This window comes from Amia ocellicauda, chromosome 10 (assembly GCF_036373705.1).
Source record: "Amia ocellicauda isolate fAmiCal2 chromosome 10, fAmiCal2.hap1, whole genome shotgun sequence".
NCBI classification, from domain to species: Eukaryota; Metazoa; Chordata; class Actinopteri; order Amiiformes; family Amiidae; genus Amia; species Amia ocellicauda.
In genome coordinates this window covers 23,337,130-23,354,714 of record NC_089859.1, presented here as the reverse complement: position 1 = coordinate 23,354,714, position 17,585 = coordinate 23,337,130, and the positions used below count along the sequence as shown (strand labels likewise).

The 17,585-nt window shown below is 41.1% G+C and overlaps 1 protein-coding gene across 4 annotated transcripts; it reads right to left on the bottom strand.

The window, feature by feature from the left end:
* Positions 1–5,761: 5,761 nt before the first annotated feature.
* Positions 5,762–17,303, bottom strand: stk31 (serine/threonine kinase 31). 4 transcript variants are annotated; one of them, XM_066715603.1, is made up of 24 exons: positions 17,197–17,303; positions 16,766–16,801; positions 16,548–16,600; positions 16,281–16,379; positions 15,930–16,001; positions 15,607–15,765; positions 15,049–15,365; positions 14,563–14,728; positions 14,329–14,447; positions 14,077–14,236; positions 13,804–13,929; positions 12,935–13,114; positions 12,218–12,334; positions 11,638–11,757; positions 11,322–11,453; positions 10,945–11,046; positions 10,674–10,754; positions 10,394–10,519; positions 9,631–9,756; positions 9,414–9,500; positions 9,187–9,336; positions 8,768–8,893; positions 8,009–8,077; positions 5,762–7,546 (listed from the first exon to the last, which is right to left on the bottom strand). In XM_066715603.1, exons 2-24 carry the CDS (start codon positions 16,788–16,790, stop codon positions 7,397–7,399), a joined length of 2,862 nt encoding a protein of 953 aa, XP_066571700.1. In that variant the 5' UTR covers positions 16,791–16,801; positions 17,197–17,303; the 3' UTR covers positions 5,762–7,396. The 4 variants fall into 4 exon arrangements, with proteins under 4 accessions (XP_066571700.1, XP_066571697.1, XP_066571698.1 ...); XM_066715600.1 differs by having other exon boundaries at positions 17,096–17,214; XM_066715601.1 differs by having other exon boundaries at positions 14,329–14,444; positions 17,096–17,214.
* Between the last annotated feature and the right edge of the window lie 282 nt (positions 17,304–17,585).

Below are 17,585 nucleotides of genomic sequence, written 5' to 3'. Positions count from 1 at the left end.
AGAGATCCCTCTTGAAGTATGAAGAGCATACAATTGTTTGCTCCTACAGAAAAGCAGGGCTTGGGATAACATGTCGGAAAAATGGTGGCAGGATTCACATTACAGCCACGGTCAGGAAGTTGGAATTATTTGAGCCCATTTAACTGACTCGGCTGGCCAAACCTTTGAGCGGTGCAGCCCACGATTTCCGTGCTGTGTGTTGCTACTCTTCTGCTCTCCTTGCAGAGGTGGAGGGACAGCAGAGTGGGGAGTGGGGGTGTGACGTGAGCAGGACGGCCACAGAGACGGGGGCTGCGAACCCTGCGAGGTGACAGGGTCTGGGGGGCCAATGGCTGCATCACAGAGACATTGTTACCCGGCCGCTGCGGGGGTGTGGACCTCAGAGCGGTCAGGAAACGTACAGCTCATTAGCGGCTGTAGAAGGTAGCATCTGTTTCATTTTCCTTTGTCATTGGATTTAACAGGAGCTGAGAAATACTTCCCTGGATACAAAGGAGAGAAAAAAATTGAACCTTCTACCCTTTCCTTCCACTTTCTCCAGCATAACGATGTCAATAACTGTCTGTCTGTCCAAGATAAAAGCACACTTGTCCGGTTACGCTTAATTATTTTCCCTGGTGAGTAAGGAAGATCTCAGTGTTGCCAATTATACCATTACAACAACTAAACATCATTGAAGTGAAACACTGAACAAGACTGTCGGAATTTATGCTTTGTAGTGATTTGTCTCCTCGCATTTCTTTCAACGCAGATTTATTATTATCAAACAAAAATGTGAGGTTTTTTGAAGGTACGTCATTTACATCACCAGAAGGCCAGCAGAGAACAGGAAAACCTCTCCACAACTGAGCCGTTTAATATCTTGAGTGCAGTTAATATGCGCTGACCTTTAGTCTTGCTGGTGAATCGGCAAGTGGCACAACTCCTGACATAATGGTTTCAAAATTTCGAAAGAATGTAACTGAAGTTATAACAAACACAACCTCCTCTATCCAGAAAACACAACACATTCCTCAGGTAAGGCATGCAAAATGTTGTTGTTAAATATGCCGATGGAGCATTTGTGCTCCGTTTGTCATTCAGACTATTTAAAAGCAATTTGTAATTCCAATAATTTATTAAAAGGAAATTAAACTACTAGACATATACTTCATTTATGTCTGTAAGCCATTGAGAGACCATGTTGACAAGCACAAATGCCACCGTGCAATGTGGAGGAATTGTATTATTACTCAATTTCTCAGCAGACACGCTTATCCAGGCATTTACTGGAGCAATCTAGGTAAAGTACCTTGATCAAGGGTACAACAGCAGTGTCATCCACTTGGGATTGAAAGTCCAGAGCCCTGACTTCCACAATGCTGCCCATGGAGTGGAGTGAAAGTATTTGCTAATGGCATGCAATTAAGAACATAAGAACATTTACAGAAAGAAAGTTTACAATCGAGAGGAGGCCATTTGACCCATCATGCTCATTTGGTGTCCATTAATAACTGAGTGATCCAAGGATCCTATCCAATTTATTTTTAAATGTTCCCAAATTGTCTCTTCAACCACATCGCTGGGGAGTTTGTTCCAGATTGTGACGCCTCTCTGTGAAGAAGTGTCTTCTGTTTTCTGTCTTGAATGCCTTGAAGCCCAATTTCCATTTGTGTCCCCGGATGCGTGTGTCCCTGCTGATCTGGAAAAGCTCCTCTGGTTTGATGTGGTCGATGCCTTTCATGATTTTGAAGACTTGGATCAAGTCCCCACGTAGTCTCCTCTGTTCCAGGGTGAAAAGGTTCAGTTCCTCAGTCTCTCAGTAGGACATTCCCTTCAGACCTGGAATAAGTCTGGTTGCTCTCCTCTGAACTGCCTCTAGAGCGAGTGCTTACCTGTTCGAACTCCACGGGGGCGGCGATGATGGAGCCAGAGGCCTAGACACACCAACTAGTTTTTTCCTTAAATTTATAAGCTTAAATATTAATTTAAAAACACTAAAATCTATATTGCAATTAATCCAGCAATTTATCGCGCTGACACGTGTATTTGAACTGGAGTGCCTTAAGATGTTTTACATTTCAGAATGGAAAATGTAAGGGGGATTTATCTGGACTTGTGCATCGATCTAGGAGCAAAATCAATCTCAATTTATTATGGCTATGACCCATCGAGAGCTGGTTCTCCATTTCTCACAGGCAGGGGACCCTTGTGTCGTTTCTTTTTCAACTTTTCCAGCAGAACCTGTCAAGGCACGTCACGGTGTCTGTCATCAAACAACCAGAAAAGGTTGGGTCTTAAAAGACCAGAATAAAAAAATATATACGTTGTTAAAAGTCTAATATGTATAAAGGCCTGTGCTCAATTGTTCACTCTCATTGCTTGACCATGAATTGTGCTTTATTACTGATGATTGTTTTTCCTACTGGTACAATTTGTACACATTTTTAACAGTTCAAATAAATGTCCCAGATGTTATATCAATGCATTAAAGAAAGTCTTATGTTTTTTTTGCTCCTATTGTGTACAGTACTGTCCTATTATTTTACCAAGAATAATAAATAAGTGAGTATGAACATGTTGTAAATGTATGATTAACGTAATGGGACATTTAAATTCCGAAGTTATTAACTTTTTTTAAATTAGCCAAAGATGTCAACTTTAAGAGTCTGGACTCTATGGCAATGTGGGCATAAAAGAAAACATCCTGGATGCAAACAATCTAAATGTTAGTCCACTGCAACTACCTTTGGCATAATGACTCAGTTGCCATGGCTAAGCAATTAGATTTACTTAATTGTAATTTCTGCACACTTCCATTATTTCTGCTGTGTCAGTTTAAGGCAAGAGGAAACACACAAAGCTTAAAAAGCTGGATCTTTTAAAGAAATCTATGACTAGATACAGTACGAACCAATACTGAGGTTCCCAAGTAACAGCGAGTACAACTTGAAAAATCTACAATTCCGAAATGATGCTGAACAGTCTGAAACATCTGTATTAGGATCTGAAAGGATCTGTATTATTATTATTCCATTCAGACAATCATTTACCCCCCAATTTTTGCACTCGACATACGAAAATATAGAGTGCATCTACCTCACACACAATGGGTTGCTTTTGTATCCATTATCATGCAAAATTATTGACTCACAGGCCACTGTTAATGCCTGGACCAGTTCTATCGCCAGTTATCACATGCCACCAGAGTACCTTCAGATACTTTAAGTTCCAGTTACTGATACTGTTGGAGAAGCACACAAATTGAATGCTGTAATAACAGATAAATGGTTAAAGGAAACCTGAACTAACGACATCATACCAGACTAGATACACGTGTACAAACCAAAAGTCCTTATATCGTTAGCAAATCTAAAATAAGGTTTCTCTTTCATAACCTTCAGTTAACTAATGCCAACGGTGCGATGGAAATACTTAAGAAAGGCATGCAGATGTTTTAAGAAGACGGATCAAATTGTAACAAAGCTGCAATGAGAAAATATAATTGCCCTGCGTTTAGTAAATCTATGATGTTTTGTTATGTGGAACAGGAGAAAATGTAGCTTTAATATAAGTTTTATGGAGCTGTCATTGAAAGAGAAGATAAGAGGAAGCAGCAGAGAGTCATGCTCAGGTTTGGGCTAGGTGTGTATTAATCTGGCTGAATGTATGTGGTTGTTAATATCTTGACGTAATATTATAAACTATATAACATAAGAAATATAAAAGGATCTTGACCTACGTTTTCTTCAGAATATCTGCCAAGGCATCACAGTAACAGAAATAAGTGTAAGGCAACTGACTTAATTGACAGAGTTAATAGAAAAACTGACTCTACTACAGAACATGATAATTACCTGCCAAGGGAGCCTCTTTGAATCAGATGATTTGATGAATCACTGATGACTGATCAAAGATGACAGTCTTCTGCCTGCTTATTCTACCGTTTAAATCATCACGTGCACAAAAAAGTCAAAAACATCTCACTAATTCTTAAATAGATAGAATTACACACATTTACACCGAACTTTATGATTTCGTGCTTCAACTGGAGGACATGCTTCGTTAACGTGCAGTTTAAAATCAAGCTCTGTTCTCACTGAAGGCTGTGAAAGTGCTGTGCGCTGAATGGTAAAAGTTCTAGAATCAACGTGTGCATTCACGTCATATGTAGTCATTTCAAACCCTATCGTGCACTTGTAATTCACACCTTTCTTCTTTCACTACAGCAGTGACAAAGCGTTTACAGAGGTCTGATCCAGGTTGTCACCAAGCATCTGTAACATGGACACTGACAAATGCAGAGGAGTTTCAAACTACGAATAAACGCTTCACTCCAGTGAACTGCTTCTCAAGACGCATTAAATCCTGAGATGAAATAATTACATGATAGTAATAATCAAAAAACACCAACATAATCTTGAGATCAAAACACTTTGCCACATTGGTACAGTTTAGGCAATATAATAATGAACAAAACTTAGAGCAGGGGAAGTGCCAAATGACTGGAAGACAGCAAATGTCATACCAATCCACAAGAAAGGGGACAAAACTGAGCCAGGAAATTACAGACCAATCAGTCTCACCTGCATCATTTGGAAAATGTTGGAAAAAATGATAAGACAGAAAATAGGGGAGCATCTTAATGAAAACCATTATTCTTGGAGATAGTCAACATGGGTTTAGACGAGGCAGATCATGGCTTACTAATCTATTCGTTTTTTAAACATGCAACTGCAGCTGTAGATCAGGTGAAAGCATATGATATGATATGCTTAGATTTTCAAAAAGCTTTTGATAAGGATCCACACCAAAGACTGATCCTCAAATTGGAAGCTGTAGGCATTCAGGGTAATGTAAGTAGATGGATTATGAACTGGTTGATGTATTGGAAGCAGAGGGTGTCGATTAGAGGAGTCGCTTCTAACTGGAGTGAGGATGTTAGTGGAGTTCCACAGGGATCAGTACTAGGGCCTTTGCTTTTTCTAATCTATATTAATGATCTGGACTCTGGGATAGTTAGCAAACTTGTCAAATTTGCAGATGATACTAAAATAGGTGGCTCAGCAAATTCAAAGGGACTTGAGATAATATTCAGTTGCGGGCTGACACCTGGCAGATGAAATTCAATGTGGACAAGTGCAAGGTATTACATGCAGGTAACAAAAATGTCCACTATAATTACACTATGGGAGGAATAGAACTAGATGAAGTAACGCATGAGAAAGACCTAGGAGTCTACGTTCTACGTTCGTGCAGTTCTGGGCTCCACACTTCAAGAAGGATATCGCTGCTCTAGAGGCAGTTCAGAGAAGAGCAACCAGACTTATTCCAGGTCTGAAGGGAATGTCCTACTAAGAGACAGAGGAACTGAACCTTTTCACCCTGGAACAGAGGAGACTACGTGGGGACTTGATCCAAGTCTTCAAAATCATGAAAGGCATCGACCACATCAAACCAGAGGAGCTTTTCCAGATCAGCAGGGACACATGCACCCGGGACACAAATGGAAATTGGGCTTCAAGGCATTCAAGACAGAAAACAGGAGACACAGAGTTGTCACAATCTGAACAAACTCCCCAGCGATGTGGTTGAAGCTGAAAATTTGGGAACATTTAAAAACAGACTGGATAAGATCCTTGGATCACTTAGTTATTAATGGACACCAAACGAGCACGATGGGGTGAATGGCCTCCTCTCGTTTGGACGCTTTATGTTATGTTCTTAATGAGCTAGAAACCTACAAGACTTAAAATAAAATAAAGCACATACACAATGAAAATCATATTCTGCAAATATTGCCTTTTTATTTGTGTTAACCACTCTGAGAAAAGCATTTAATTGGGAACAACTGATTCTTTGCAACATAAACCCCCAGAGATTCACCCTTACTGTCACAATGCCACAAAACTACTTTCAATTACAAAAAAAAAAAACACAGCAATCCATTCCCACCCTTCCCTCAGATCCTTTGCAAAATAACAATATTCCTCCAGTAATACTTTACTAAGCACTACTTTAAAATAATGCTGGTGGCCAACTGAACATTTCAGGCAAAAAACTTATATGTGAACATCGGTCGCTGTCCCTAAAAGAACCATTTGTTCAGTTTGAAGATGAGTAACAATTGTGAATCCACAGTCAAGTGGTCCAATGTGCAGTAATCCTGCCACGTCGAGTCTTATTAGAGAGCTTTGTCTTTAACGTTGTCATTAGAGCCCAAAGCGGAAACCAGGCCTTGAACAAGTCTGAGACACTAATTAGTCTGCCGTAACAACGCATATATAAATATTCATAGTTTTATCAAATTTGACTTGTAGCTTGATGCAAGATTTTTCCTAATAGATCAGAATTAAAATACATGTATCCCTGTAGACATGCAGATAATTCAAAAAGGCTTTTCAACTCCCACTGTTTAAGCATTTAAGCTAATTTACCCTTCAAAGTTTGCACTCTTAATTTGTCTTTGATAGATTCAAGTAATATTGCAACACTAGGGTACAGATCTCAAGGGTCAGCACTTAATGCTAAGGCAGAGCAGCATAGGGGATATATACCCTTATGAAAGACACAAATAGCTTAAAAGTTAAGGAACCAAATGTTTAAAATATTTTTAACAGAATCTGACAATTATATTTAATTACAGACGATGACAAACTCCACTAGGAAAATAACCAGGCATTTAATCAAATCCCAAACTTCAGAGAGCACTTATGTAATGATTTTACTTTGAACAACATCTTTCTTGACAGCATTTCACCAGATGTGACAAGCAACGGAAGCTTGCAATTTACACTTTGTCAAATGGACCATTTTTGTGAATCACGATGCGAGAGACAGTAGGGGATCAAAACACAGGCCCTCAAAAACCATCCAATTAGAGCATCAAAAGAACCAGAGCAAAACTTCTCTGCTTGAGAATTAATAACCACAGTGGTGATTTTCAATATGTAACCCTATATTATCCACATAAAATCTGCAAATGCACACAGTTAGCTATAACAGTTTGCTCTTACATTTCAAGGCCCCATAACTGCTTTTCAATGCAATATAAAGCTGTTTTAACGATGCTTACCAACTCAAGCTCTTGTTCAAATGCATTTTCGTAAATCCATTTTGGGAAGAAAATAAAAAAAATCTACCAGTTTATTAAGACAAATTCAACACGAAGCTCAATAATACAGAATGTATAAAACACATACATCACTTTTTTTTAATTCTTGAATTGTCAAACGAAAGCTCAAACTTAAGCAATACAAGCTAGAAAAAGGTACTCATCCAAAATAACAGTTATAACTTGTCATAAATTAACTGTAAAATTATAATAAAATTATAATAAACATTTTTCTTGGCTTCATTTTTAACATGAACTTAAACGAAGAAACATCACTGAAATGAAGGCATCTTTAGGGTTCCTCTAGGGCTTTACTTCCAGGGTAATGTCTTCCAGTCTTTGGGGTCCAGGAACGTCAGCCTCGAGGAAGTAGTCATCGGACATGACTTCCAGAGCTGTGAGACGCCCACTGCAGGTCAGCAGCTTGCCCAGCAGCGCCTGGAGCTTAGGGTCCTGTAGAATAAGCCAGGTTTTCAAACCCCTTTATGTTTTTAATGCAAATTTTACGAAGTCCCCCTTTTGACACTACAACTGGACTTAAATAAAACGTACCGGTGTTGTCGATCCCCGTCAAATGAAAGATGAGGTAATATGTCAGGTGAGGCTCTTTTACCATAAACAGATGTTTTTATGACCCACAGCCACATAGGGGTGCTTTCTGAAGCTGAAGTTCTTTAACCACAAAAATGCAGCTTTATAATGGGCATAAAACCTCAGTTTACTTTTATTTTGACAGTTTACACACAAATCTAATCACATTAATCAATTATGTATAAAGCACGTTGGTCTGATATGTGGGTGCGTGTCCGGATACGAACGATGGGTTATAATGTGAAGGTATTCCAAAACGGTTAGAAAGCAGGAATGTGGTTAATTCCGGTGGCACACACAGAAACCGGCTTCAGTGTCACTCACCATATCCAGGCCTCTTGTATCTGGCGTGCCGTCTGCCTTTGTCACAAAGGTGCCGTTTGGAAAGTGTAGCTGCAATTAAATCATGTATTAACTAGACTTCATACACAGCCAAGGAGCTCCATTGTGTAAGATCCCATCCTTTGACTTTAAATTTACTGCCTAAAACTCTCCTTACCATAAATGTGTCAAATCTTAAGGGGAAAAAAGACCCGATCAGTGAAGAACAAGCTATTCAGATCCTCTTATCAGTCCTTTAATGGCAATAGATTAAAGCTCAACACATTCTCTATGGTGGTGTGTAGGATTAGCGCGTGTCAATATTCATCTACAGAGCTGGCCTTTTAAGAGGACTTCACGAAGTACCAAAATGTCAGAGCAACAGACCTGAATGATCAAAGGAGGTTTAATTATTATTATTTTTAAAATCGTTTAATATAGCATTCATTTTACAATTAAACTGACCCAATTGACCCTCAAATTGATGCCAAAATGTAATTTAATAACGAATAAGTCCACCCATTAAAAATAATACAGGGAAATACCTGATCCACTGTTTACAATGGGAATATTAAGTGTGAGACATAGCTGAACCACGTGCTCTCTATCCCCATCTCTCTCAGTCTGGTGAAGCGGTATAAAATGTACAGCCCATATCGAGAAGTGCTTTGTCTGCAGTCTTTCTGATGCCCGGATCAGTAGCACGAGTACTGGTTGAGCCGCTACAGAAAGCCCGTTGTGCAGTAGTAGAAACACACTTACCCAGAGCAGGACTCCCCCAAACGCATACATATCGCAGGCGGAGGAGGCGGGCCGGCCGGTGCGCACCTCGGGGGCAGCCAGGCTCAGGTCACCTGCGACCATCCAGCTCACGAGAGCGCGCTGCTCCTGAGATGAGCCGACAGACAGAGATGGACAGAGATGAGGAATGCATCTACAGCAGTGGACCCGGACCCCAGTCCTGCCGGAGCCCCCTCTCCACTGCTCGGATCTTTGTTTACAGCTGAACCTGCACTTGCTTAAGTGGAGCTTTTTAACTGGCAACTGAACTTCGGTCAAGTGTTCAATGTGCGATGGAACAAAAAGCAGAAGACTCAGGAGGGACGCGCTGACGGCCTTCGAAGGCTTTAATTTATCAATGTTGGGAGCAGAAGCCTGGGGGGGGGGGCGGGAAAACTTACGGCTGTCTTGGTGAAGTCGAAATCTCCCACGACTCCGCACTCGCGGTTCAGGACGAACACGTTGTTGGGGTGCAGAGCGCCGTGCGTTATGCCGCAGCAGTGCAGCGTCTGCAGGCCGACCGCCACTCCTTTCATCACTTTGGGGATTTCCTGGTTAAAACAAGAAATGCTTAGTGTCTGTACTTTAGCAGAGCAAGAGAGAAACAAATATGAATACGTCAACTCACGTAGCCGGTCAGAGGACTGGATCCCTGAATGACCCGTAAGCTCCCACGCGTGTAGTTCGGCATGATCACGTAAGCAAGTGGATCAGACTGGAAAATAAAAAAGGCACAGATCACTTTTCACACAAATCCTGCAAGATAGTCTAAATAACTCAAGCTGCATGGAAATAAACAAACACTCCAACAGACTAAGGAGTACTAAACCGTGCATCACAAATACCTTGCCGAAGAACAGGGACAGCAGGGGCAGCAACCCCGGATACTTGCTGGCATTGCAGAAAGCTTGGTGGTACTGGGCGGCCCGCTCCAACACTCTGGCTTCGGCCGCATCGTCCACAGAATACCCCTAAGCGGAACATCAGTGGAGTAAAAAAAATATATATACACACACATTAGTATGTTAGTATTCGATTACTTTTGAGAGTAGTTGAATTGTTGAAGAAAAAAATTGTAAGGGTATTTTAAGAAATGGAAAACCTTTGTCTGAATTTAATATTTAAAAAAAATCTGCTAGCAACCCCCCGTTCTCACTAGCACCCTTCTTGGTATTGTTGAAGCAAAACAAATGGGCCTCCGATGTTTCTAGTCAAGATAAGAATGTACCGGCACGGAAGGGACGGAGGAGGGAGGGAGACGGGTCCGGGAAATGCATCTGCTTATTGCAAAGTTCCAGTGTCCTTCAGCTGGCAGCTCTAAATGTCAGTTCTCACCGCGATAAACATCTCCTGAACTATGCTTTTGTTTGTTACTGTGTACAAACTGCTTTCGCTCCCTGCAATCGCTTTAACTCAAATTTAAACGGAAGTCTTTAGTCTTAGACAGTATGCCGGTTCGGATTCACACTTTGTTTCAAGCTCGTTCTTACGCAATTGTTAAAAATTACACTCCTACGCAAAACAAAACCGTTCCTGGCCTTTGCCACTCGAACAGCTCGGCCGAGTGACGGTGGCAGAGCCCTGTGTGCAGACAGCAAAACAAATTACCTTGAGTATGACCTTTTGCCCCTGGAACTCGGTGCACACAAGAGGCCGTTTGCTACTCAGTTCCCTCATCGGCTCGGCGTCGAAGAGATCACGTTCCAGGCTTTTCGTAACGAGGCCGTTCGAGTTCTGGGGGGAAGAAAAGCACAACGCAAACCACGGACAAAAGAAAGGCTTAGGTGTTAAGAGAGTTAATGAACAAAAATACATTTACTTTGCACAAACTCAGATGATTTTTAAAGCACACTGCTGCACTGATCACTAGCCAGCCACCAAGGCTTACCATGTAGCTGAGTATGTCCAGTGAAGGATACAGCAAAGGCAGTTCAGGGAAGAGCTTTTTTGTCAGGAGGGCGAGTTTCCGCTGAATAGTAACAGGAAAAAAAAAAAATAGGAAAGGTCATGTGTTTTTATTTTTAATTAAGCAATTGTTATTCCTAAACATAACCAGACATAACCAGTCTTATTACACTCACCCGGAGCGCGTCAATAAACCGTAATGCACGGAGCCTGCACAGAAAATGTAGCAGAAATAAAGATGCAGAAAAGCTTACATATTCCTCTCTCTCACGGTTAATCTCCTGGAAAAGCGTGTTTCTGATCTCGGTTATTTCTTCTTTCTTCTTCAAAATCTCTCCCGCGTCGGGTTCCTCGGCCTGTGAATAAACGTTTTCAATCATCACAGACAGATGTATTTCACTCGTTTATTCATTATGAAAATGTGGGGAATATCTGCCATTGCTGGGATGTGTGCATGGAGATGCCACCACAAACCAAATAAAAGCGGAATGCTGGGTTTTCTTGATTTGTTATTTTTATTACTTTTATTTCTTTACCCCCACTGTTTCAATTTCAGTAAAAACAGGCTCGTAGCAGTTCAGCTCCTGTTCAGAAACCCTCTCTTATTACAAGGCCGTTGTAATTATCTTACTTCTTCCAGGTTCCCCATCTCGGCCAGTTTCCAACGCAGTTGCGATTTCAGGGCTTTTATCACCTTCTTAATCGCGAACAGCACGTCTGCCTTCGGAGTCTCATCCTGCCACTGAAGGAACTCCTTTTTAAACTGCGCGGAGCAGAAGAAAAGGGCCGCATTAGCATTTTGCATCTGACTCATAGGCATTTAATTACTTTTCTGTCAAACACATTATTTTCAAGACCCCTTGGACACACCAAACACTAGCACTCTCTCCCCGCACCGCCCCAAACACTACACACTGCGCTACACTCCTACTCAGTGCCTGGCTCACCTCGGTGTTGGTCATGTACTTTTCTCTGACCGTGAAGAGGAGACTCTGCTCCTGCTGTATCTTCTGCATCACTCGGTAATAAGCATTGGTCACGACCTTGATGTCTTGGTCATTCCGCGTCTAAGTCACAAAGATAAAAAAACAAACACCTAAATAAAGCTCAGTTTCAAAGCAATGCAGCACATGTTTTAATATTTATAAGTTACTTAACTATTGCTAACTTTGCTTAACTGTAACTTAACGGAGGATAAATGGTGCAAAAATATTTAAATTGTTGATCATTGTGTTGCAGGTCATGATCCTCACTATTCTTCCCACAAATATGATTTCTGCACAACTTTGGAGCACACAATTCAAAGGCCACTGTACGAGTTATGTGCAATGTATAGCTACTATGCTTTGGGAGGGTTTATGCATCACTTTAGGAGAGTAAATACTCATAACAAAGAGCTGAAATTGGACTTTTGTGACTGTAAATAAATTAGAAACACACACGAGTCAGGACACTTGAAATACACAAAAAACATGGGGGTGGGGGGATGAGATGAACCCTGTGAACAGAAAGGGCATCTGCACTCACTGCGAGAGAAACCTCCAGCTCTTTGCAAATGTCACATTCAACTTTCTCCAAGACGCGGTCTATGTTGTCGGCTATTTCACTCAGAGTCACAGATGTGCCACTCTTCAAATAAAAGAACTGAAAGAAAGGCAAATTGAACACATTTTATCTCCACTCAGCTACAGTTATCACTGATATGGTGTTAATGCAAACTGTTATTACAATAACATTCACTGAATAGAGAAAAACACTGAACTGAAGCAACACTTCCACTGGAGATTTGAATACAATCGAAAAATGAGAGGACTGAACCACAGAATAAATTAAGCATTTTCAACAAAAAGTCAATTATGTACCACTTAAAACTGTTGCCATTTCTTCTACAGGAGAGGCAGAAATATAAAATAGACACCTGCCTCGTGAAAATAAACCAATCTCTGATAAAACTGACAAACCCAAGAATGGTTTTAGCTCAGTCTTATAAAACTGTATTTCAAACTGATTTTATCTGCGCACGACAAAAAGGCACATTTCTGCGAGGGGCTTTGATGTATCCCTTAGGTTCAAGAACAGGAAAAAAAACGAAACAACTGAACTCGTCAACACAATTTTACTGAACTTGGAGGAAAATATAGAGCTGACAACGTTTACAGCACAGGAACAGCATACAGCAATAAACAGCCCCTTATCTCCCAAACAACGCCCTGTGTTCTGCGCCAGTCTGAGCCTGCAGCTTACCTTGCTGATGTCACTAAACCAGAGGCACAGGGACTTCAAGGCGTCATCGGTTTTATTCCTGACACTGTTGAACTCCTGCTGCTTCCTGCTCTTCCACTCCGCAAACTGATCAAAGGCATTCTCTCCGACATCTTCCATCGAGAAGGATCCGAAAACGGATGAGAGAGCAGAGCCCAGTTCCTAGAAGAAACCCAATCCCATGGCAAGAACAAAACTGAGTGGCTGAGCCCTTGCAAATTAATACCAACTGTCACAAGAGCATTTTAAGATAGGTCAAGCCTTCACATTTTAACATGCTACAGTCGAGTGGTTTCAACTGTTAATCTGTATCCATTTCAAACATATATGGCAGTTACACCGAAGTAAATCTGCAACTCAAAATTGAAATCATCAGTACATCTCATGAAGTAATTGAGCTTCTTCCATAAAACAGGAACTCAACCTAGATCTGTAATATCTTCTGTCCTAATTTACATTGCAAAGAGACACTGAGTTTCAGGCATTATATGGCATAAATAAAAACTTCTCAGAATTGTACAAAAACAGAAGCTTTCAATGGCAAGAAAGGCAATCTCTGCAATGTCGATGCAGCCACTATGAACTGCTTACACCCCCATGTGGTAGAGAGAGAGAAAGCTTCATCCTTAAATAATCATTAGATCCAGTTTAATGGACCCGATTCATAAGAAAAACTGAACGCACTTCTATGTTTTTAAGATTTACAGAGTTTGTGTCTTCCACTAACTAATTTACTGGCATTGCCTGCAGAACACAACAGTAGTATTTTGTTTTGGTGATTGCAGAAGACAGAGGGTACTACTGCCCACTATTGTACTAGGAGAGAGATCTGATTTGGCACAAGGTCTGACCTCCAGATTGTCCCCGCGCTCTGCGATGGGCAGCTTGTCCACCTCGGCCAGATACTCCTCCACAGCCCCCGCGAGAGCACTGCGCACCTCATCGCGCCGGCCGACCATGACCTCCAGCTCGTCTTTCTGAGGGAACATGCATCGACAGTTTTCACGGCTGACCTGCGCCAACGTGAGCTTTTTTCCTATTCACTCATCAAGGGAACGCAACTGAACCAACTAATAAAAATAACGTGGACACAAATCAGTGGTTTGAAAGATTTAAGGACTGACTTCCACCCGACAAGCTCTGAGCTTCTCTTGGGCCAGGTGATACTCCTGCCACGCTGCATTCACTTTATCCATGGTGGCCGGTGCCGAGATACAGCCCAGTGTGACCACATTGATGGCTTCCAGAAGATTGTCCCCCAGGCTGCTGGTATTACTGTTCTCTCTGTGAAATAAAGTGAATCCAGTAAACGTTCTGCACAGCCCCTGACGGGAGCCTTCAACCCCAAGGACCGAAGGAGGAACATGCCCTCGTACCGGACTCTGCGGACAGCCTCCGCTTTCTGGGCCACCCTTCTCAGTTTGTCCCCCACTGCTGTCTTCAAGAGCTTTTCAGTGACTTCAATGTCCTTCTGGGATCTTTCCTTCACCTTCTGCTGAGAAGAAAAGCAAGACCATTGGAGAACAAAAACACAAGAGGGCATGGCACATCTTTCTTCTTACGGTTAAATATGTACATATATGAAAGCAGCAGCTTGATCCAAGTCATACCTGCAGCTCAGTCTTCATGTTTTGGAGCTGGGCTTCGGTGAGCACCAAATTCTGCTCCAGAGCACTTTTCTCTGCTCTCAGTTTTTCATTCTCTTCCAATAATTCCTTATCCATTTTCTTTTTCAGGGAATTGGCAGGCTGCAGTGTGGTTATGGTGCTTTTTTCCCTAAAGAACAACAGAGGTATGATTCTGAGACAAAGATCTAGGTTTACCTGATGAATATTAATCAAATTGTATTCTTTTAGAATTTTCAATGCAGTCAAGAATCTGTTATGCTTATTTACCAACAAAAATAAAACGTTTCGGTCCGTTATTCCCAAATGTATTGCAGATCAGTCATTATTATAATTTCAGAATGATTTAATATTTAACACTATTTAATACTATTTAACAGACCTACAATAATACTGGAAAAGGACTGAAAATTCCCAACGGCAAAGTCCCGCCCCAGCAGAAATAGGACTCCGTTAGCTTGTGGGGGTCACCTGACAGGCTGAGGTTTCTGATCAAGGAAAGCTGGGCGTAACTTCGGCATGTACCCCTGCAGCTCATCGCCACGCTGGCCTCTCTCAGGGACCCGGCTCGTCCACAGGGTACAGGCCTCCCGCAGAATCCGGCCCGCCTTCTGGCAGTCATCGGCGCCTGGGAGGTCGACTGTGATGAACTTCATCTTGGCCAGTTCCTCACCGATGTCGAGATTCCCCTGAAAGGCCTGCACGAGCACGGTGCCGTCCCTGCACACAGACATCTTCTGGATTCTTAACTTTTTCCCAAAAATTAAGTTATTCAGAAAGGTCTTGCCCTAGAAAAAACAATTTAAAAATACATACATAAATACAACTGAAATATGGTTTACAAAACAGTTAAGAACACAAACCCCTTTAAAGTACTTATTAAGCATAGTGTATTTATTGCACCTAGTTAGCTAGTTTCTGTGTCTTTTACAATGTTTTTGTTTCTTAAAATACTCTGCAATGTCAGGCAGACTTTGCATTATACAAATATGAATCTTTTTAATGCCATTAAAAATATGAATGAATTACCTGCAGGAAGTGAGGTGAATCTTCATTGCTGACTACATGGAAACCCCAAAATCTGTATTTTTGTGCAAAACTTGTCATCTGAAGCTCTTCAGGCAGTTCAACCAGAGCAGATCTACTGACCACTTCAGAATTTCCATAGTCAATGTATGTCACATGGAACTGGCAAAAAGAAGAGAAAATAAATATGTATATAAACAAAATGTAAAAACTGGTACTAATGTACACATTCATAACAACCAAAAGTAAACAGCCCAAACTGAAGAAAGGACTGTTTCTGCATTTAAATAAAGGAGTCCCCAATAACAACCAAATCAGAGTTTTACCTGATCATCTTTATGCATCTGTACCTTGCACCTATACCAGCACTTGTCTTCTGAAAATAAAGCTCCGTATAGCTGTATTGGAGAAAAAACATTCACTGCATTGCATTGCCTGGACTTCAAATGCAGTGTAAACAGAAGCATCACACTCAACTGTCACTCAATGGAAATACTCTCTCAGTGCAAGCACTACTGTAACCACCAAACAAAAATAATCCCTACCTTAAGAGCCTTCCCAATACTATTGCCCTTACTAAAAGATTATAAATCACCTGGAAACACAAGTGACTAAATATACCAACCATCATATAACTATTGCCTTATGTGGTCATGTATGTGGTCGTAGACACGTACTTTTTGTGGGCTAGGATTCCCCAAAACTCTCCTGGCTGTGGGGCAGGTCTCAGAGAGAAGACTTGACATTTTCTTCACAGCATTATCATCGTTCACATTCTGGGCAAGGAAGAAAAACTTGGTCATCAATGCGAAAGCCAGTGAGGATCATGAAACAGGGAAAAGACAACCATGGACAATTTACTGGGTGTAGTTATACTGGCTTTACTTCATTTCAGTCCCAGAATACGATTTACCAGAACTCAATTTTGTATAGTTTAACATTACCTGAGCCCAGAAGGTCACAGCATCCAGTACATAAGTAACTCCAATCAGTTCCACTGCAGGGGGATAAAGGATTTTAGTTTGCATACTTATCAATATGACAATACTACCAGACACAGTACCAGCAAGCAGCACAAGGCAGACTAGTACAGGCTCAAAGAATGTGTTAATTGATTAACGGATAATGATGTTATACAAAATATAATACAAAGCTGTCTTACTTTTCCCAGTCTCCGATTCATCCATGGTGCGAATCACTGAAGACATAAAAGCGTGCGATAATAACTTGATTGGCAGGTCACGTTACAATCATGTCATCATGCACAATCAAAAAATGCTTTTAATGACCTTATATATCAGTCTAGTGTTAGTTTCTGCAGTTAGTGTTGAGGATGGACACGGTACATTGTGTTAGTGCCATTTCCAATCAATGTGAATGTAGACAAAACAACAGGTTGCGCAGCCACGCTATACGAGCAAGTGTACAGCCTAGGCCCTAAACGCGGGCATTTTCAATGTTACCTGTTAAATCTACAAAAACAACAACTTACAACATTTGTCACCGGTGTGTTTCGCAAACCATGAACAACATACTACATATCTGCGCTTAACATACCTACAGAGACATATATACATCTAAATCTGACTTTACCCGCAGTCCTCTTGTACGGCGAGGCTCTTTCGCAAGCGCACTGGACGACCAGAAACGATCCCGGTGTTTTTTGAATAAGCGCGCTGAGCGTGATTTTGGTATTTTTCCGACACGGTAGTAGGCTATACCGCCTCTAAATAACTTTAATTCAATAACTCCGACCTGTGCTGTTTAATTATTATTTATTATTATTATTATGTTAATTTAGATTATTATCTAAATATCTAAAAAAAAATGCGTTAAATCCCGGTATTGTCTAGACCTTCGCCACTTCAGTCCCTGTTTTACTTTTACACGGAGTTCGCACACGTTTCTTTTTATAATTTGATTCAGACCTGCAGAAGTCCCATGAGAAAGTTTGCCATGGTACATGTACTGTGGTGCACCAT

Excerpts from the sequence above, each read along its gene's own strand:
- stk31 (XM_066715600.1), bottom strand. The coding sequence starts at position 17,180 with ATGTATATATGTCTCTGTAGGTATGTTAAGCGCAGATATGTAGTATGT. Across the intron at positions 16,380-16,547 it reads CTGTGACCTTCTGGGCTCAG|AATGTGAACGATGATAATGC; the intron begins GTAATGTTAAAC and ends TTCCTTGCCCAG. Across the intron at positions 14,729-15,048 it reads CAGAAACCTCAGCCTGTCAG|GGAAAAAAGCACCATAACCA; the intron begins GTGACCCCCACA and ends GTTGTTCTTTAG.